Below are 21,917 nucleotides of genomic sequence, written 5' to 3' on the forward strand. Positions count from 1 at the left end.
TGCAAGAGGAGGAAAAGAAAACTTAATGTGGAAATCTGGGCTGATTCAGTCAAAGCATGTCTTTTCGAAACATGACCCTGAAACTTACAGTTGGAGAGAATGTGAAAGTGATGAAGTCCCAGAACCTAAGTCAGGTTCGGTGGGGTGAGGAGGCTCGGAGCCGACGACTAAAGAAAGAATTCTTAAGACGTCGTTGGTGCAAAAGGTGATTTATTAGAGCACGGGGACAGGGCCCGTGGGCAGGCAGAGATGCGGCTGCCCCGGGTTGTGAAGGTGGGCATGTTATATACCCCACGGTTGGGTAGGTGAGGACAAAGGGGTGTTCAGAAGGGTTATTGGGGCAAAGAATACTATCAGGATATTGAAGGCTTAGTTGTTATCGAGTAAAGACAATTGGAAGTCTGGTGGAATGTTCCATTCCTGCTATCAAGGATCCTTGTTAATAAGATTTAGGTTTAGAAGAAATTTAACTTTATTTACTTTTCCTTCTACTTCCACCTCCTTCGGTTTTTATGGAGGGGAGGGTAACATTAGGCTTGAGGAACTGAGTTCTGTGTCTTTGGAGATTGGGCTATTGATAAGGTAACTTCTTTGTTGTAAATCTCAAGGATATTTGCAAACGAAGGGAGACTCCTACCTTGCAGGACTGTGATCTCTGCAAGTTAACTATTTATCGTTTTATGGCGGTCAGGGGTCCTGAGGAATGCCACACATATGGAGGGGAGCGGATGAAAGGGGGGGGTGCAAGGCGCCAGCTTTTGCTTTGTCTTCAGCCAGCCTCTTGCTCCCTCATCATTCCCCCCTGAACAATTTTGACCCTTAAATATTTAAGGTGGTTGAAGGTGGAAGGTCTCATCTTCTGTAACTTCTTCGTGCTGAATAGGGGCGTAGAGCTGTCCCTACCTGCTCGGGTCAATATTGATCAGGGTAGGAACGTATATGGGAGTTACGAAAGGTAGAGGCAGCTGAATCCAGCGCTGACAGTGAAGAGGCGTCCTCGCGCGCGAACAAGGATTGTCTGTCGTGGTGAAGTCGCCCGTGGGCAGGCAGAGATGCGGCTGCCCCGGGTTGTGAAGGTGGGCATGTTATATACCCCATGGTTGGGTAGGTGAGGACAAAGGGGGTTCAGAAGGGCTATTGGGGCAAAGAATACTATCAGGATATTGAAGGCTTAGTTGTTATCGAGTAAAGACAATTGGAAGTCTGGTGGAATGTTCCATTCCTGCTATCAAGCATCCTTGTTAATAAGATTTAGGTTTAGGAGAAATTTAACTTTATTTACTTTTCCTTCTACTTCCACCTCCTTCGGTTTTTATGGAGGGGAGGGTAACATTAGGCTTGAGGAACTGAGTTCTGTGTCTTTGGAGATTGGGCTATTGATAAGGTAACTTCTTTGTTGTAAATCTCAAGGATATTTGCAAACCAAGGGAGACTCCTACCTTGCAGGACTGTGATCTCTGCAAGTTAACTATTTATCATTTTATGGCAGTCAGGGGTCCTGAGGAATGCCACACGTATGGAGGGGAGCGGATGAAAGGTGGGGGGTGCAAGGCGCCAGCTTTTGCTTTGTCTTCAGCCAGCCTCTTGCTCCCTCATCAAAAGCACTCCCAGGAATCTGAGCGTAAATCTAGGGCAAGTCCCAGGAAACGGCTTTTTTCTTGCAGGTGAACACTTCGTTTTATTTACCTTGTTTGAAAACAAACAAACAAAACATCAAATACAATAAAATCATACAGGTACAAGACACAAGAAAAATGTTTTTTAAATAACTTGTTTTTCTATTGAAAATGAAAAGAAAAATTTAGTGAAAAACCTAGAATGAGGAAACACAAAATATAAATGTTATGGTGTTTGTGTGTCACCTTGACTATCTGTAGTATTGAATCCCTAGTATTGAATCATATGCCAACCAAGGTATTACTTTCAAGGCATTTTGTAAACATGACATATTCAATTGACTTTTCTCTCAAAATCAAAAACTTTTTTTTTTTTTTTTTTCCTAGAGAGAGAGATTGAGCACTGGGCTCCAAGCCCAGTGCAGAGCCTCACGTGGGGCTCGATCTCACGGCCCCGAGATCATGACCTGAGCCGAAGTCAGAAGTCAACCACTCAGCCGATTGAGCCACCCAGGGACCCCCAAAACTTTTTTTTAGTGTAGTTGACACACAATATTCGTTAGTTTCAGATGTACAACTCTGATTTGACAAATGCACACATTCCGCTATGCTTACAAGTGTGGCTTCCATGTGTCCCATTAACTTACATGACTGAGTCACTGACTGTATTCCTTATGCTCTGCTTTTTATTCGCATGACTTAGGCATTCCATACGTGGAGGCTGTGTCTCCCTCTCCCCGCCACCTGTTTGGCCCAACCTCCTACCTCCTTCCTCTCTGACAATCTCATCAATTGTTCTCTGTGTTGATAGTCCCGATTCTACTTCTCATTGGTTCATTTTTTAAAGTTTCCACTTATGAGTGAAATCATATGGTATTTGTCTAAGTCTGATGATTTCACTTCACATAATACCTTCTAGGTCCATCCATGTTGTCTCGGGTGGCATGATCTCATCCTTCTTTGTGGCTATGTGATATTCGTCTGTGTGTGTGTGCGTGTGTGTGCGGGTACACATCTTCCTTATCCATTCCTCTAATGATGGACACTCAGGTTGCTTCCATATCTTGGCTATTGTAAATAATGATGCAGTGAACGGGGATGCATTTGTCTTTTTGATTCAGTGTTTTCATTTTCTTTGGGTAAATATCCAGTAGTGGAATTATTAGATCACATACTATCTTACTTTTAATTTTTTGAGGAAATGCCATACTGTTTTCCACAGTGATTGTACCAGTTTACATTCCCACCGGCGGTGCACAGGGGTTCCTTTGTTTCTACATCCTTACCAACACTTGTTATTTCTTGTCATTTTGATTTTAGCCATTCTAACCGGTATTAGGTGATTTCCCATTGTGGTTTTGATTTGCATTTCCCTGACTAGTGGTGTTGAGTATTTTTCATGTATCTGTCAGCCATCTGTATGTCTTCTTTGGGAAAATGCCTGTTCAGGTCTTCTGACCATTTTTTAATTGGATTGTGTGGTGTTTCAGTATTGAGTTGTGTAAGTTCTTTATATATTTTGGATATGAACCCATTATTAGATATAGCATTTGCAAATGTCTTCTCTCATTCAGTAGGTCATCTTTCTGTTTTGTTGATGGTTTCCTTTGCTATGTTAAAAACTCTTAATTTTGATGTAGTCCCAAGAGTTTATTTTTGCTTTTGTTTCCCTTGTATTAGGAGACATATCAAGGAGATGTTGCTGTGGCTGATGTCAGATAAACTACTGCCTTTGCTCTGTTCTAGGGTTTTTATGTTTTCAGGTCTCACCTTTAGATCTTTAATCCAATTTCAGTTCATTTTTGTATATAGTAGGTGGTCCAGCTTCACTTTTTTGTAAGTAGCCGTCCATTTTTCCCAGCATCATTTGTTGAAGAAACTGTCTTTTCCCCATTGTATAATATTCTTTCTTCCTTTGTTATAGATTAATTGACCATATAATTGTGGATTTATTTCTGAGGTCTCATTTCTCTTCCATTGGCCTATGTGTCTATTTTTGTGACAGTACCACAATCTTTGGATTACTAGAGATTTATAGTAGATCTTGAAATCTGGTATTGTGCTACCTCCAACTTTGTTCTTTCTCAGGATTGTTTTGGGTCTTTGGAGTCTCTTGTGGTTCCCCACAAATTTTAGTAATATTTATTTTAGTTTTGCAAAAGCTGCCGTTTGGTGGGAGGATGCACCTGTGTGGTTCAGTTAGGTAAATGTCTGCCTTCGGCTCAGGTGATCATCCCAGGGGCCTGGGATAGAGCCCAGTGCCAGGCTCCCTGTTTAGTGAGGAGTCTGCTTCTGCGTCTGCCCCTCCCTGCTCATGTTCTCTCTCCCTCCCTCCCTCCTTCTTTCTCAAATAAATAAATAAAATGTATTTTTAAAAGATTTTACTTATTCCTTTAACAGATAGGGATTACAAGTAGGCAGAGAGACAGGCAGAGAGAGAGAAGGAAGCAGGCTCCCTGCTGAGCAGAGAGCCCAATGCAAGGCTCAATCCGAGAACCCTGAGATCATGGCCTGAGCCGAAGGCAGAGGCTTTAACCCACTGAGCCACCCAGGTGCCCCAATAAATAAAATCTTTAACCCACTGAGCCACCCAGGCGCCCCTATCAATAAATAAAATCTTAAAAAAAAAAAAAGAAAAAAGAAAAAATGCTGTTGATATTTTGATAGGGCTTGCATTGAATTTGTAGATTGCTTTGGGTAATGTGGACATTTTAACCATGTCAACTTTTCCAATCCAGGAACATGGAATGTCTTTCCATTTGTTGGTGTCATCTTCAATTTCTTTCATCAGTGTTTTATAGTTTTCAAAGTACTGGTCTTTCACATCTTTGGTTAAGTTTATTCCTAGGTATTTTATTCTTTTTGATGCAATTTTAGATTTTTTTTTTAATTTCCCTTTCTGCTACTTTGTTATTTGGGTGTGGAAGCTCCATTCATTTCTGTATTAATTTCATATCCTGCCACTTTACTGAATTTGTTGATTACTTCTAGTAGTTTTTCTGCAGAGCCTTTAGAATTTTCTATGTATTGTATCATGTCGTTTGCAAACAATGACAGTTTAACTTCTTCTTAACAATGTGGATGCCTCATTTCTTTTACTTGTCTGATTGCTGTGGCTAGGACTTCCAGTATTATGTTAAGTAAAAGAGGTGAGAGTAGACATCCTTGTCTTGTTCCTGACCTTGGAGGGAAAGCTCTCAGTTTTTCACCATTAAGTATGATGTAAGCAAACTATGGATTTTTCATATATGGCCTTTACTATGTTAAGGTATATTCCTTCCAAACCCACTCTGTTGAGAGTTTTTATCATGAATGGATGTTGAATCTTGCAAATGCTTTTTCTGCATCTGTTGAGATGGTCAGATATTTCTATTCTTCATTTTGTTGATATGGTGTGTGGTGTTAATTGACTTCTGAGTATGAGCCATCCTTGCCTCCCTGGAAAAACTTCCACTGGCTCATGGAAAGTGATCTTTTTAAGGTATTGTTGTAGGCTCTTTGCTAATATTTTGTTGAGGATTCTCGCTGCTATGTTCATAAGGCATATTAGCCTACAGTGTTCTTTTTTTTGTGGTGTCTTTCTCTGGCTTTGGTGTCAGGATAATGCTGGCCTCATAGACTATATTTGGAAGCATTACTTCCTCTTCTATTTTTTTGGAATAGTTTGAGGAGAGTAAGTATTAATTCTTCATTAAATATCTGGTAAATTTCCTTCTGAATCCATACTGTCCTGGACTTTTACTTATTGGTAGTTTTCTGATTACCAATTCAATTTTGTTACTTATAAATGATCTGTTTAGATTTTCTATTCTGGGTTCAGTTTTGGAAGATTGTATGTTTCTAGGAATTTATCCATTTCTAATAGGTTGTCCAGTTTGTTAGCATATAATTTTTCATAGTGTTCTCTTATAATCCTTTCTACTTCTGTGATGTGAGTCATGATGTCCCTCTCATTTTTTATTTTATTTATTTGGGTACTTTCTCTTTTTGATAGGTCTGGCTGAGGGTTTGTCAATTTTGTTTACGTTCTTGAAAAACCAGCTCTTAATTTTATCGATTTTCTCTATTGTCATTTTAGTCTTTGTGTCATTTATTTCCACTCTGATTTTTATTATTTCCTTTCTTCTACTTACTTTGGGTTTTGTTCTTATTTTTCTAGTTCCTTTAGGTGTAAGGTTATATTCTTAATTTGAGTTTTTTCTTGTTTCTTGAGGTAGGCCTATATCTCTACATACTTCCCTCTTGAACTGCTTTTACTATCCCCCAAAGATTATGGACGACTGTGTTTTCATTATCATTTGTCTCCATGTATTTCTTTTATTTCTTCTTTGATTTCTTCGTTGACTCATTTGTTGTTTGGTGTCATATTGTTTAATCTCCATGTGTTTGTGGTTTTCCCAGCTTTTTTCTTGTGATTGATTTCTAGTCTCATACCATTGTGGTTGGAAAAAATGTATGGTATGATTTCAGTCCTCTTAAATTGATCAAGTCTTGTTTAATGCCTTACATATGATTTATTCTGGAGAATGTTCCATGTACACTTGAAAAGAATGTGTCTTCTGTTTTTGGATGGAATATTCTGTATGTATATATCTGTTATGTCCATGTGACATAATATGTCTATCATCCAAAGACATTGTTTCCTTATTGATTTTCTGTCTGGACAATTTATCCTTTGATGTGAGTGGAGTGTTAAAGTCCCCTGATGTTATTATATCACCATCAGTTCTCTCTTTATGTCCATTCATATTTGCTTTATGTATTTAGGTGCTCCAGTGGGTATGTAGATATTTACAATTGTTATATCCTTTTGTTGACTTGATCCTTTTATCATTAGGTAATGCCCTTCTTTTTCTTGTTAGGGTCTTTTTTTGTTTGCTTTTGCAGTCATTATTTTATTTTTTAAAAGATTTTGTTTATTTATTTGACAGATAGAGATCATAAGTAGGCAGAGAGGCAGGCAGAGAGAGAGGAGGAAGCAAGCTCCCTGCTGAGCAGAGAGCCTGATGTGGGGCTCAGGATCCTGAGATCATGACCTGAGCCAAAGGCAGAGAATTTAACCCACTGAGCCACCCAGGCACCCCTACAGTCTTTATTTTAAAGTTTGTTTTATCTGATATAAGTATTGCTACTTTGCCTTTTTTTTTCCCTCCTCCTTCTTCCATTTGCATGGTGAATGTTTTTCCATCCCTTCCCTTTCAGTCTGTGTATGTTTTTAGGTCTGAGGTGAGTCTCTTATAGGTGATATAGGTGAGTCTTATTTTTTTATCCACTCTACCTCCTATGTCTTTGGACAGCATTTAGGCCGTTTATATTTAAGTAGTTTCTACACCTAACATAGGGCTTAACCTCATGATCCTAAGGTTGAGTCACCCACTGTACTGACTTAGCTAACCAGGTGCCCCTAGGCCATTTACATTTAAGTAATTATTGATAGGTCTGTACTTACTGCCATTTTAAAATTTGTCTTCTGGGTGTTTTTATAAGTTTTCTTTGTTCCTTCTTCTCTTGCTCTTTCTTTGTGGATGATGAGTTTCTATAGTGTAATGTTTGGCTGTATTTTTCTTTTTTGTTTGTGTATCTATCATAAGTTTTGTGTTTGTGCTACAATAAAGTTCACATATAACATCCTAAGTAAATAGCTGTCTATATTAATTTGATGTTCATTTAAGTTCAAATACATTCTGGGGAAAAAAAAAAGAAAAAAGCCCTTTTAACTTTTTCTTCATCACTTTTTCTTCCCTTTTCTATGTTTTATGTATACATCGTCGTATTTTACATCTTTTTTTTTAAGATTTTATTTATTTATTTAACAGAGATCACAAGTAGGCAGAGAGGCAGGCAGAGAGAGAGATGAGGAAGCAGGCTCCCTGCTGAGCAGAAAGCCCAATGTGGGGCTCAGTCCCAGGACCCTGAGATCATGGCCTGAGCTGAAAGCAGAGGATTTAACCCACTGAGCCACCCATGTGCCCCATATTTTACATCTTTTAATCATAATTTTCTTATGTCTAATCACAGTCATTTCCTTTCCACTTAAAGAAGTCTCTTTAACATTTCCTGTTAGGCTGGTTTCCTGCTGATAAACTCCTTTATCTTTTTGTCCAGGGAAACTATTTATCTCACTTTCAAATCTGAATGATAACCTTGCCGGGTAGAGTATTCTTGGTTATAGGTGTTTCCCTTCAGCACTTTGAATATATCATGCCACTCCCTTCTGACCTGCAAAACTGCTGCTGAAATATCAGCTGATAGCCTTATAGGTTATCCCCTGTAGGTAACTTTTTGTTTCTCTCCAGCTGCTTTTAAGATTCTCTTCTTATCTTTATCCTTTGACATTTTAGGTATTATGGACCTTCTTGGGTTCATCTTGTTTGGAAATCTCTGTGCTTCCTGGACTTGGCTATCTGTTTCCTTCTCTAGGTTAGGAAAGTTTTCTGCTATTATTTCTTCCAAGTGGGTCTTCACACCTCTCTTTCTTATTTCTTCTGGGATCACCATATTGTGAATATTTCTTTACTTGATATTGTCTGAGAGATCTCTTCATTTTTCCTCATTTTTTTAAATTATTTTTTTGTTTTGCCATGCAGCCTGTGTGCTCTCCTTTACCCTGTGTTCTAGACGGCAGATACCTTGTCCTGCATACTCTCATCTATGGCTGATGCTCTGTGGTGTGTTTTATATTTCAGTTCTTGTATTCTTCAGCTCTGACTAGTTCTTTTTAAGATTTTCTATCTTTCTATTGAAGGTCTCACTGAGGTCTTCCATTCTTTTCTCCAACCCAGTGAGCATCTTCACAATAATTACTCTAAATTCTTTATCAGGTGGTATACCTACCTGGCTCAGTCAGTAGACCCTCAATTTCAGGGTCATGAGTTCAAGCCCTATGTTAGAGCTATTGAAAAAAATTTATAAAAAATTCTTTATCAAGCATGTTTCTTATCCCTGTTTTACCTAGTTCTTAACCTGAGTTTTTTCTTATTGTTGTTGTTGTTCTTTTTTTTTTCTTTTTTGGAGCATATTCCTCAGTCTCCCCATTTTGCTTGACCTTATGTCTGTGGATTAGGAGGAATGGCTACTTCTCCTAAACTTGAAGGCATAGTCTTGTCAATAATGTCCTCTTTGTAGATTGTGTGCTTGGTGGCTTTTGCTGGCTGGCTGGAGCTGTAGCTGTATATGCTACATATGTCTTAAAACAACGGCTTTTTAGAAATGTCAGTCAGAGAAAGGCAGATACGATATGATTTCATTCATGTGTGGGATTTAAGATAAACATAGGGGAAGAAAAATAAAAATAAAATAAGATAAAACAGAAAGAGAGGCAAACCACAAGAGACTCTTAACTATGGAGAACAAACTGAGGGTTGCTGGAGGGGAGGAGGATGGGGGTGCACTAAAAGGGTGATGGGTATTAAGGAGAGCATGTGTTGGGATGAGTACTGGGTGTTGTTATGTAAGTAATAAATCACTAAATTCCACTCCTGAAACCAATACTACCCTGTATATTAATGAATTTCACACTGAATTTAAATAAAATCTTGGAAGAAAAAAAAATAGTGGTTTTTCTACAGAAAGAAAATAATGATAATGATAAGAATAAGAATAAGAGTAGAAGAAGAAAAGAAGAATTGAAAAAAGAAAAAAGCAGAAAAGGGAAAAGAAAAACAATAAATGAGAACAAAACCAAACCAAAAAGAACACAAATTAAAATAAGACAAGACAAAATTTTAAAAAATAAAAAAGTAAGATAAAATACAAATTAAGAAAAAATTTTAATTAAAAACAAAACAAAACAAAACAAAAAAATATGCCATGGCTTATTTTCTGTCTCCCAGCAATACAGAGGTTGGTAAGGTTACAAGCTCTCTGTGGAAACTGGACCCACCACTTACAGCATCGAGACCCTGTTCCACTCTGGGCTTTTAAGATGGAGGAGGAGAGAGCAACCCCACAGTTCTTTGGCTTTTATAAACTCTGGCATTTTTTCTGTGTCTCAGTGAGACCAGAGCTGGTGTGGGCTTGTGGACCCTGGGCTTGTTGAGGTTAGGAACTCCCTGTGACAGCTGGACCTGCCTGCGATGGTGTCCAGACTCTGCCTTAAGGTGGAGTGAGAGGGTAAACTGTAAACTGTATAACGGTCGCCCCTCTACCCCAGAGTGTTCTCCCACCTCCTCTGCTCCTGGGCCATCTCGCCTTGTCTCTTCCATATGTTAGCTTCTCTTTTAAACCATAGCCTTTTTCTGTGCCCCAGGACAGAGGGATGTGTTCTCTGTCCCTCAGTCCCTCTTTCCCCGTGGCCGCTAACAGCATGGGGATGGGGGTCCGGGGTTCCCTTCCTTCCAATGTCTCTTGCTCTTCTCTTGTCATTCTCTCTGCCTTTGGTTGTTCAGTAGCTCTTCAGTCAGTCCTCAGTACTTCAGGGGAACTTGTTCTATTGGTAGGTGTAATTTGATATATATTCTGGGAGAGAAAGTGAGTTCAGGGTCTTCCTGCATTGCGTCTTGGGCCTGACTCCCAAGAGCTCCTAGGAACTGCATTTTTAATACAGTCTGCAGGAGATTCTGATACAGGGGTTTCTGGGACCACGTGATGTGAAAGACTATCCAGAAATATTTGGTAAAAAGTAGTCTCTTGCAATAAATTTTCTTGTGGGAGACAATTTGCAACGCGAGACCTGGATTAATTTTGCCTGTTCAGTTTACTACCTGTGGGATGATGCATGAGTCAAATCACTGAGTCTGAATTTCCTTTCTTTGCCCCACACCAAATATGGAATGCCAGGCCCTGGAGTGCAGTTTAGATCTTGAGGTCTAAGGCGATCCTTTAGTTTTCCCAGCTGTAAAATGGGAATAGTAACCCATGTAATATTGTTTAATGGCTATCTCAGAAATTCATGTGTTTATGCTTCAGTCTCTGAAGGAGTGATATTATCCTGAGAGGTTTTTTTTTAATTTTTATAAAACTTCTACCCATGATGTATATAATCATAAAAACCTAGGGAGTATAGTTCTCATAGTTGATTTGGTGAAAGAATGGTCAAGTAGATAGATAGGAGAAAGGCTCCCTCCATTCTTGAAACTATAGAAAGCAGAGACTCTTGCGAAACAAAACTGACGGATGATTTTCCCAACAACAGGAGTATCATGAGGTATTGCGAGTCCAGAGATGATATCTAGTGAGAGAAACCTGCAACTTGGATAATTCTGTAATTCTGATTGGTTCTTTTCACAATTTGTTATCCTGTTGTCATAAAGGGACATACATTTATAAATGGTATAAATTCTTGTGGTACTATAGTCGGTATCAATACTACCCTTAGAGGGAAAAGGGGCCCCTGACTTTGTCCTTATGCTTTACAAAGTCCCACATTTCATAGATACCCACAAAAAATGTAAATTTTTAAAAGAAGACATGGCATCTCTGCTGCTCAGAATCTGGTTCTTAATCCCGGCAGAGCAGGAGTTGCACAACCTCAACATCCAGCCCAGGGGAAATTCATCTCTGTGTCTCACCTTCTTCGCTCAGAGAGGAAAGAAGTTGTATTGTGCAAGTTTCTCTGTTGGGAGGGTGCTGATGTGAGAGACACACACCGGGTTTGGAGTCGAGGGAGGAGCTGCGCAACAGAAGTGGTTAGATTAGAGAAAAGGCAAATTTACCCATCTGCTCAAAGCTTTCCTCTTAGCCCAAATGAAGAATTATTTTCCAGTGCATTAGTACTGGCTGCCTCTCTCCTGGCTTCTCTTCTTATTCTAATTCCTGGCTCAAGAAGTACTCATGAATCCATATAGTATTCACAACAGTTGCATATGGTGGTCAAATAACATTCTGCAAATTAAGAAATGCACAGTTCTTTTTAAAAAATATTTTATTTATTTATTTGAGAGCGAGAGAGAGAGAGAGAGAGAGAATGAGAGGAGAGATGTCAGCGGGAGAAGCAGACTCCCCGCTGAGCAGGGAGCCCGATGTGGGACTCGATCCCAGGACTCCAGGATCATGACCTGAGCCGAAGGCAGTGGCTTAACCAACCGAGCTACCCAGGCACCCCTGCACAGTCCTCTTAAATCTGTAAGCACGTAGATTTAGATTTCTACACTACGCCAAACTTCCTTTTGCATTTGGACTCTTTTTTGGAGCCAACTTGCCCATGAATGGTTGTTTGGTACCAGTGTTTAAAGATAAAATGATATAGGACTAGATTTTCATACCCATACATACCCAGACAATAGGGTACGGGAGTTGTCCAACCTGTCTTTTGAATATAAAGGCAGTAACAGCATTTTAAATGCTAGTAATAAGAAGGGTGCGATACAATGAAAACAAACCTAGAGGTTAAAAATAGAAGGCAACAGAAGAGCTGGCTTTCTTTATGTTCATTTGGAACAAGAGTCCATTCATCAGTTGAATCTGCTTTTTGGCTATTATGATTTTTTAATAGTTACATTGAAATATAATCTATATGCTGTGCAGTTCACCCACTTAAAGGGTCCAATTCAGTAGCTTTCAGCGTTTCACAGAGCTGTGCAACCATCACCACAGTAAGTTTTAGAAGATTCCCATCACTCCCAAAACACAATTCCACATCACTTTCCTGACACCTGTGATCCTGCCACTGACCCCAGCCCCAGGCGACCCCTGCCTCCCCAGACAGTCCTCAGTCTAGACTGTCCATACAACCTGAGTTCAAATAGACTGAGGACTGTCTGGGGAGGAAGCAGAAGTGAGGGAGAGAAGATACCCAGCCCTATGGAGGCTTTGGTCCCCCCGCCTTTGAATGGACACATTAGTGTCTCTGCAGGACCAAACTGCACAAGATCTAAAATGATTCCAAGGGTGGAAAGACATTGCAAAAACGGACCACACTGTTAACAGATGTGAGGGATCTGGCTGCTTTATCTAAACCTAGAGACAAACCCAAGACATCACCACAGGGAGGATGACTAAGGGAATATCATAATGCAAACTACTCCCAATAGGTCAATTGGGAAGTAGCCCCCTAACCAAACCCTGTGACCCCCCCCCCCATCTAGTCCCTGTCCCAGAACTCCCTGAGAAATTCATGTGTGATACCCAGCAGGTATCCTCCCCAAACCCGGTGCAGACCCATGGCCAGCAGCTCAGTCCACGCCTATGCTGCTGTAAAGTTGCCCCATATCATGAATACCCACTTGGTGGAGGGATTTCTGCTCCCTTCCCTGCATCATTCCACCAGCACCATATGTTGATTCCTTATTCCTCAGTGAAAGATACTGAATGGAGGAAGCTTCCAGAGTCCAAACACCTCTCGGAGTTTTCCTCTGCTGGCCGCATGTCTCCATTCAGCTCCTGAAGAAATGCCAAGAGGTGCAAAGCCACGGAATCAGTTCCGTTTTTAGAAAGCCTGGTACAGGCAATTTTCTGCAGCTTATTTTTCATCTTTTCTTTCTCCTTTGATTCCTGGTTGATTTTCATGCCCTGTATGAAATGGTGAATGGCCTTGTCTTCGCACTTCAGCTGGTACAGCTGGAAGTTGCCGTAGCGCAGGTGGAGCACTTGCCTGGCTCCTGGAGAAAGCTCTTTGCTGAATTCTTTCTGGAAGTAATGCTCCGCGGCATCATACTTGCCTGCCTGCGCGTAGAGGCAGGCCAGGTAGGAGCAGACACAGGGGAACTCTGCATTGGCCTCATCCACTCTCTTTAAATGATACACAGCTTGTTCTATGGTTTCCTGTAACTTCGCCCTTTGGACGCTCATCTCATTCCTTCCTGGGTCCTGGAGCATCTCGAGGACTTTGGTCCTGTAGAGGCAGCCGATTCGCCAATGCAGGATGGTGCTGTCCGGAGAACCTTCCAGGGCCTTTCTTAGCAGCTCTGCAGCTTGGTCCAGGGCCTCTTTCCTCCGATACAGCTTTGCTGCTTGGCAGAGCACATCTGTCGTCCCCGGGGCTCCCTTCAGCGCCTCCTCCACGAGCCTGTCTGCTTCCTCTTCCTCCTTCATCTTCTGAAGCTTCAGAGCCAAGAGGACTTTCGCGTACTGGTTGTCAGGATTCAGCCGGATGGCCCGCCGCAGAGGGTCCACGGGATTCTGAGGCTGCGGCCAGGTGTCCAGACGGTAGCTGGCGATGGCCAGACCCGAGGCAAAATCCGGGTTCTTGGGTTCCTTTTCCAGAGCCTTCTTAAAGCACACCTTGGCCCTCTCGTTGTGCCTCCCTCCACACTGCAGCCGGGCCCATCCCTCCTCGAAGTCCAGCTCGGGGCTTTCCATTCTGTAGGGGCTGCGAGCCTCCGCGCAGACTCGTCTCACCTTGTCTACATACATCTGCGCGTCTGCGTGTCTGCCCAGGTGGTAGGAGACCCAGGCGAAGTTGCCCCAGGTGACCAGACTCCGGAGGTCGGCTTGCTCCGGGTGCTCCCGCCGGATCAGCTCCTCCGCCCGCCGCAGGCTCTCCAGCGCCGCCTCGCCGCGGCCTCTGCGGTGCTCGATGTAGGCCTGGATGTTGAACACCGTCGCTCTGAACTCGTTGTTCTGAAACTCCGTGGCATTACACACCTCGTCTTCGAACTCATCCAGCGACTCTCCTCCCTCCACCAAGTTCCAGTTGAAATGGCATTTCAGCTGCGGTAAGCAGCTCTCCAGGGCGGTCATGGTGCTCTCGCTGGAGGGCAAAACAGAAAGATGCAGGCTGTCAGACAGGGCGTGGGTTCTCCCGGGCAGCAGAGCAAGTGCAGTAAGTGCAATTCTCTTCCTGCTCCTTCTCCTCCTCGACGGTGTTCACTCCAACCAGAAAAGAACAGTATTTCCTTTCCATTTCTTTCTATATTTTGGCATCTGTGTTAAGTGCACAGGGACGCAGGGGTTGGGTGATGGGGGGGGGGTGGGGCAGAAGGATTAGAGAGAGGGTTGGGGTGGGATTCGGAGGCCCCGGAGCTAGGTTTCCCCGAACAGGGCGGTTTGTGAGGGTCGGGCTGGCCCTCTGCTGTCTGCCGTGAGGGCCTGTGCAGGCGCAGCACATCTGGGCGGACAGATTATATTATATTTTGTTCCAAAATAAAAGCTTAAAACATTGCTAACATATATGATGATAATAAACTTAAGCGGTAGAATAATATAAAAGCAGAGGATGTAAGTAAGCTCCAGAGGAGGATTGACTTTGTGTCGCTTTGGTTTAAAGATTCTATGAGAAAGAGACATAGAGACAGCATGGGCAGGGGAGGGGCAGAGGGAGAGAGAGGGAGAAGCAGACTCCCTGCTGAATGCAGAACCCAAGGACTTGGGGCTGGGGCTCCATCCCAGGACCTGGAGATCATGACCTGAGCCACAGTCAGATGCTGAACCGACTGAGCCACCCCTGACTTGACACAGTTTTTAAGAAGAAAGCCTATTTGATTGCTTTATGTTCCTGTTCTTCATCTTACCCAGCATTTGCTTTCCTGGTTTGAAAATTTTAGCTTTAGAATTGTCTATTCTGTTTCTGTCTTGAAAGCTTGATTTTAATCTCATTATCCCTCTGAAATTCAACCACATTTGTCTCCTGTATTTTCAGTTTCTTAGTTCCCCTTAATCTGTCCTTTTCATATATCCTTAACTGACTTTCTGTGGTTATCCAAACTTTTTTTTTTTTTAATCCAATTGGTTTTGTCTTGTCTTTTATTAATTTGGCATTCTCTGTTCTCCTTTTATCTGAACTTTTCCATTTTGATATTTTAAATCATATTTCAACAATTCTAAATGCTTACTTATATCCTCTGCTTTTATATTATTCTACTGCTTAAGTTTATTATCATCATATATGTTAGCAAGGTTTAAACTTTTATTTTGGAAGAAAATATAATCTTTTTTTTTTTCTCCTCTCCGCCCCACTGCTATTTCTTAGACCGGTGATTTCTGTTTTTAACATTTCTCATTGTGTATTAAAACTTCTGCATTTTGTTGCTATAATTATCTTTTCAAATTTTATTTTTCCTCTCCTGTGGTTTGCTTTCACGCAAGGTGTTAGAATTGAAGCTATAGGAGGAGGCTCACACTAGCTTCTTTTCTATGGGAAATGCTCTTTTTCCCTTAAGGTACTCTTCTGGGAAGATTTCCCATTCCCTTCAATGTTGGTTCTTAAAAATCAAATCAAATCAAATAACAAATAAGGAAAACTCACCACACAGAAACCTTATTTTGAATAACTTTAGAGATGAGAAGGTTAAAAATCATTAGCTGCCCCAAATAATTTCTCTGCATTGCCTACATATTGGAGTCCCTGAAGTGTTGTTTTTCTCACTTCAAAACATTTTTTCATGGCGTATATTAATTAGCCCTTTTATCAGAAGCTGATATTCTATTATGGATTCTGACATAGAAAAGCAGTAGATATGTGGAAAGTTATGTAATGTGGCAAAGACCATGTTTGAAATGCTTGTCCAAATGGAAGATTATATTCCCCCACTTTCTTCCTACCCCTTAGCCTTCACTTTTTAGCCCCCCCCCCCCACCAATTTGATGATTAGATCAGAGCTGGGCACCTAAACTCAAGTGGAAGCTGAGTACGGGGGAAGGGGGTGGGGAGTCAGGTGTCTGGACTTAGGAGGAGCACCGTGTGTGCTGGAGGGCTCCCAGAGGCCATGGTCTGCAGTGTGGCCAGCAGAGAGTGTGACCCAGATGCACACGGAGCAGACGCAGAGTCTGGGTCCCTGATGCTCTCCATTGTCCTGTTCTGGCCTGCCTGGTGTTGCTCTAGTCCTGTGTGTGGGTCCCGTGAGCCATTCCAGGAACCTTAAATCATTTCCTGTTCATTTCTGTTACTTGAATTGGATGGAGACTTAACTCCAAGTAGAATAAACAGAAGAGAGGAAAGAAAACCAGTAGGAGTTTTTGCCAGGGGAAGGACCCTCTGTCTGTTCAAAGTCCCAGACAGGTCTCAGTGAGCCTCTTTTTAAAAAATTAAAAAATTAATTAATTAATTAATTAATAAACATATAATGTATTTTTATCCCCAGGGGTACAGGTCTGTGAATCACCATGTTTTACAAACTTCACAGCACTCACCATTTGTCTGAGCCTCTTGATGCAATATGGGGGGTGGTATGGGTGGTGGCTGTGTGTGTGTGTGTGTGTGCACGCATGCACGCACCCAGGAGTGTGCCTGGCGTGATATCTGGCATTGTAATGACAGCAGCCTCCCCTTGAAAAGTTTGTGTCCAAATGGATCTATTTTCCTTCTCAGTAAGGTTGCATAAGCTTAGCAATAAGCTTTTTATCAACTTTCTCATTTAATGTTTTATAAAGATTTATTGATTTATTTGAGAGAGTGTGCAAGTGGGGGGAGTGGTAGAGGGTGAGAGAGAGAGTGAATCTCAAGCAGACTCCATGTAGAGTGTGGAGCCCAATGTGGGTCTCAATGTCATAACCCTGAGATCATGACCTGAGCCAAAATCAGGAGTTGGACACTTAACTGACTGAGCTGCCTAGGCTCCCTGCAACATCCTCATTTTATAAAAGAAGCAGAGAGAATGAATCCAGTTGAAATTATCTCCAGCATATAAAGCACATAGACAGTTGTGTATTTGTAGGATAGAGGCATTTACTAGACACACTTAGGTAGAATCCCTCTGAGCAGCCGTTCAAAAGCATCCAATTTCACTGTGTAATTACGAGTTTTTGTTTCCACCAGTAATTCAGAAGCTGGTTCCAGACACTTGCTTCCTGGACTCAGACTTCTGAGACCTATACACCTTATGACTCTAGAAGTTCCAAATATTTACACACAGCAGTGTGTTACCCTGCTTCTTGTCCGCAGAAAAGCCACAGTGACACCGTTCCCCAGGCTCAGAGCTAATGCTGCCGCCTGTGTCTAAGGGTATTACTGGCATCACTGAGGAGCCTGTTAGAAATGCACATCCTTGGACCTCAATTAAGAATTACCAAATTAGGGACGCCTGGGTGGCTCAGTTGGTTAAGCAGCTGCCTTCGGCTCAGGTCATGATCCCAGCATCCTGGGATCGAGTCCCACATCGGGCTCCTTGCTCCACAGGGAGCCTGCTTCTCCCTCTGACTCTGCCTTCCACTCTGTCTGCCTGTGCTCGCTCTCACTCTCTCTCTCTCTTACAAATAAATAAATTTTAAAAAATCTAAAAAAAAAAAAAAAAATCTAAAAAAAAAAAAAAAAAGAATTACCAAATTAGAATCTGAAATGGGGGGGGAGGGTTGTCTTTAGCAAGCCTTCCAGGTAGATCTTATGCATGCTCAGATTTGAGAATGACTGTCTTAGAGCACAGGGCCAATGCCTGGTGACAGTGCCTATAGATAAGGGATCAAAGAAAATTAGAAAAGAGTTGGGTGGGTTTGTGTTATTAAGGGAGAGATTCTAAGACTAAAGTTCCAAGGAATAGGAACAAGGTTTCTAAATATTCTGAGTCACCCTAGAAATAGATATCTGGAAATATATCAGATCTTTTTCTTATCAGGCAGACATGGAGAGTAGCAGAAAATGTATCGCTTCAAGAAGAGATATCAGGAAGCTTATAGAAGGAGGGCAATGTGTTCTCTAGGAAGTGAGAGCTAGGGCTGGTTTCCCCACTTGTTGGAGCTCCCAGGACTGAGGCTGAGGCGTCTAGCCTGGCCACACCCTCACACTGGAGAAAACAAAATTTCCCTTCCTACCCCGCCTCCTCCCGGGGCAATCTTATGTTTCTGGGGTGTAAGAGCATTTTAGAGGTGGGAGCTGTTTTCTCCAAGCACCCCACCTCCAATTCATACTTCATAGAGAAGGACTCTAGCCAATCAGTAGCATTTTGGAGTAAAATATATTTCTGTTAAAAGAATGGATAAAATATATTTCTGTTGAAAAAAGGGATACATTTTACCAGCCCTGATGCAAATGTGAGATGAAAGAACATATTTATTTATTTTTTATGAACTTTTTAAAAAATAATTTATTTATTTTCAGAAAAACAGTATTCATTATTTTTTCACCACACCCAGTGGAAAGAACATATTTAAAGTAAAATCCACCTTAGCATGAGCTGGGGTTGCTACCTGGAGTACATTTTAACCCTACCTGCTAAAAACAGAGCCTTTGTTAAATAAGAATCTTAGTAAAAGCCCCTTGCTTCATCCTTTCAAATAAGAAACAAAAGGGACAGTCTACAGGAGCCACCCCCTGCCCCGGATCCAATTTTAAATGAAGCACCCACCGGTAAACATCTCTCCCTCTGCCATTCTTCCTCCCTCCCTCCTCTGGACACAAGAGATGCCCTAAGGAAGCTGGACAGTGTGGGGCAGAACATCACAGAAATAAACAAGCCGGCAATGGGAAGACAAAGCCACGACCTACAGAGCAGTCACGGCAAGGCTACAAACAGACACTAAAGCAAAACAAGTCAGGAACTTGTGTTTTCAGAGCAGGGCCGTGTGGGATTTGCATTCCACAGCAAGACTGATTAGACATTTTCAACACGATCAGGGCAGAATATTTACCTCATGTTTGCGGAGTGCTTCTCAGCGGTTCTGGAAGGCTGTCACTCAGGCTGCTGTGCTCTTCAGAGATCTTCCTGCTCTGCCTCCCAGAGATGCTAGGGAGATCTATATATGGGGGCATTTCTTGGTTCCTTTGCTGTGTTTTCCTGCGGTTTGCTTTAGGAAAGAGAAACTGAAACTGCAAAGTACAATCAGCAGGGCTCTAAGAAGAAATGAATCTTGAGTAAGAGCCCTGCCTGTAGCACCCCCAACCCCCACCCTGTGGTGAGTCAGAACTTCCTCTTTGTGATCACAGTGACAGCCTAGATCAGCTGACATGAAGGGAGCCCAGCTTGGAGAGGGACACAGGTAACAAGCACCAAGTACCCTGCCTCCACCACAATGTTAACCCATCCTCGTTCTGCTGCTCTTATCACCAGCGTGGTCTGCAGACCCCAGGGAGGGATGCTCTTTTTTTTTTTTTTTTAAGATTTTATTTATTTATTTATTTATTTATTTATTTGACAGAGAGAGATAGAGGGAGGGAACATAAGCAGGGGGAGTGGGAGAGGGAGAAGTGGGCCTCCCGCTGAGCCGGGAGCCCCGTGTGGGACTCAATGCCAGGACCCTGGGACCATGACCCAAGGCGAAGGCTGACGCTTAACAACTGAGCCACCGAGGCGCCCCAGCCAAACAGCTCCCCACACCTGTACACATTCTGGGCCTCCCCGAGCGCCGCAACATTTAAAGTCCCGTGGCTCACCCTGGTGTCCCACACTCCCACATCACAATTTGCAACCACAGCGGTTTGCTGTGATGGAGGAAATGTACTTTCTTTGCTTTTTCCTTATTCATACCCCTGATCTCAGAGGGATGACAGTGTGTGTGGACCCAAGAGGAAAAGAGATAACAGCACTAGGAATCTTTGGTGCCTGGAAATTACACAGAGCATGAGTGAAGCCTGTTCTCCAGGACCACTGAGTACAGCTGAGGCACATTAGTTCAGTCTTGGAGAGAGCCTTCTGGATGTCTGTTTGTGTCTGTGAGCGGCGGGGTGGAAGGAGGAGCTATGCTTCTTGACAGTTCTCTACCCTTTGAGTGGGACACAGAGTCGAGCCTATCCCTGTTGGAAACGCTTACTTTTGGGTGTCATTCAGGAGTTACAAGTTCTAGTATATGTTTATAGAAATGGATGTTAGGGGCGCCTAGGTGGCGCGGTCCATTAAGCATCTGCATTCAGTTTGGGTCATGACCTCAGGGTCCTGGGATGGAGCCCTGTATTGGGCTCCCCATTCAGTGGGGGAATCTGCTTGTCACTCTACCCCTTCCCTTGCTCATGCTCTCTCTCTGTCTGTCTCTCTCTCTCTCAAATAAAAAAAATAAAGTCTTTAAAAAAATGTATGTTAGTTGTACAAGAAATGCTGCAGAAGGAAACTAGGAACACGGTAGGATTTTTTGGTGTCGTATGTTTTGAATTTGCATTCAAGAAGACAACCGGATAGAAATGTTTAAGTCTCATTATAAAGGTACCAGGTGGGGAGAAGCACAGGGAAAGCACGTGCTAGCTGTGTTCTGAAATGCCTGGAGGGACTGTGGTACTCTTCAGAAATCCGTACGGCCAGTGCCTTTGTGGACTGCATTCACGGGAGGAATGTCCCAGCTGCTCTGGCAGCTGGTTAGTGTTAGAAGATGCAGTGGGAATGCAGAATAGAAAGTGGAAAGGAAAACCAGCTCTTTTCCGGCAATATGTCAATGATGAGAAAAGTGAAACTGACTCCGCGAGTGTTCTGATTACTCAGGCTGTTACAACTATGTATGTGTCTACTTTGTGGTTATCATCAACTACAAAGTGGTAGAAGGCACTAGGCCCATGCTGCCATCAGCCCCAAGAAATTTCAGGTCCACCTGGGGACCTGCCACAAATGCAAATTGTCAGGTTCCATCCTCCATCAAATGCATCACAAATTCTAGGAGTGGGGCCAAGGAATCTCTGTGTTAGGAAACTTCTCAAATAATCCTAATACATGCTATCAAGTCTGAGAACCACATAATATTTTGTCTGTAAGTAAAAATTTTAATTCCATAAAACAAAACCCTATAGGTTTTTCTTGAAATTTACGGGGAGAAAATGGTCCTCTCTTTTGTTCTCTGTCTCTGTAGAGAATGTCTGACGTAAGCTTTGTCTGCCTAGAAGGGTTGGTGGTTAGTTCACTACTATTCACACTGGCTAGAGGACTCTTCATACCCTAAACATCCATAATGTGCCCTTCTTCCTAAACACAGAACGTACTCAGGACTTTCCCAACAGAGTCCACCCAGAATCAAGGCAACCATCTTTCCCAGCGATGCTCAGGGAACTCTCAGAGATCCCCGGTTCCCTTCTATGGACAGGGTGTGACTTCCTATGGTCTGGTGAGAAAAAAACCTAAAAGACTAGATAAGATTAGATAACTCCTACAGGACCAGATGGGGCACGAGAATCAAAGGAAACATCCCAACTGAAGAAAGGAAACATGGAGGAAGTTCAAAGATCACAAGTCAGTAGAAATGACCAGCCTCTGCTGGATAGACATTTGGGAGACCAAGATTCTGCTCTCTGATGAGAACCTTGCCATCATTCTCCATATCCCTGGCCCCATCCCCTGGGAGGCTTTTTGTGACATTAATTCTTGTGTTCCCACATCTCTGCCATGAGCTGGGGTTTGTGTTCACCTTCTGGGCCCCAGAGACTCCTGTGCTCACACAGAACCTTTTTTTTTTTTTTTTAAGATTTTATTTATTTATTTGACAGAGAGAGAGAGGTCACAAGTAGGCAGAGAGGCAGGCAGAGAGAGAGGGGGAAGCAGGTTCCCCGCTGAGAAGAGAGCCCGATGCGGGGCTCGATCC

At 42.4% G+C, this 21,917-nt stretch overlaps 1 protein-coding gene across 1 annotated transcript; it reads right to left on the reverse strand.

Annotated features, from left to right (window-relative positions):
• Nucleotides 1–12,021: 12,021 nt before the first annotated feature.
• Nucleotides 12,022–19,252, reverse strand: IFIT2 (interferon induced protein with tetratricopeptide repeats 2). The gene is made up of 2 exons (XM_032313972.1): nt 19,053–19,252; nt 12,022–14,244 (listed from the first exon to the last, which is right to left on the reverse strand). Exons 1-2 carry the CDS (start codon nt 19,055–19,057, stop codon nt 12,840–12,842), a joined length of 1,410 nt encoding a protein of 469 aa, XP_032169863.1. The 5' UTR covers nt 19,058–19,252; the 3' UTR covers nt 12,022–12,839.
• Nucleotides 19,253–21,917: the final 2,665 nt, after the last annotated feature.

Source organism: Mustela erminea, chromosome 14 (genome assembly GCF_009829155.1).
Source record: "Mustela erminea isolate mMusErm1 chromosome 14, mMusErm1.Pri, whole genome shotgun sequence".
In the NCBI taxonomy this organism is placed as follows: domain Eukaryota; kingdom Metazoa; phylum Chordata; class Mammalia; order Carnivora; family Mustelidae; genus Mustela; species Mustela erminea.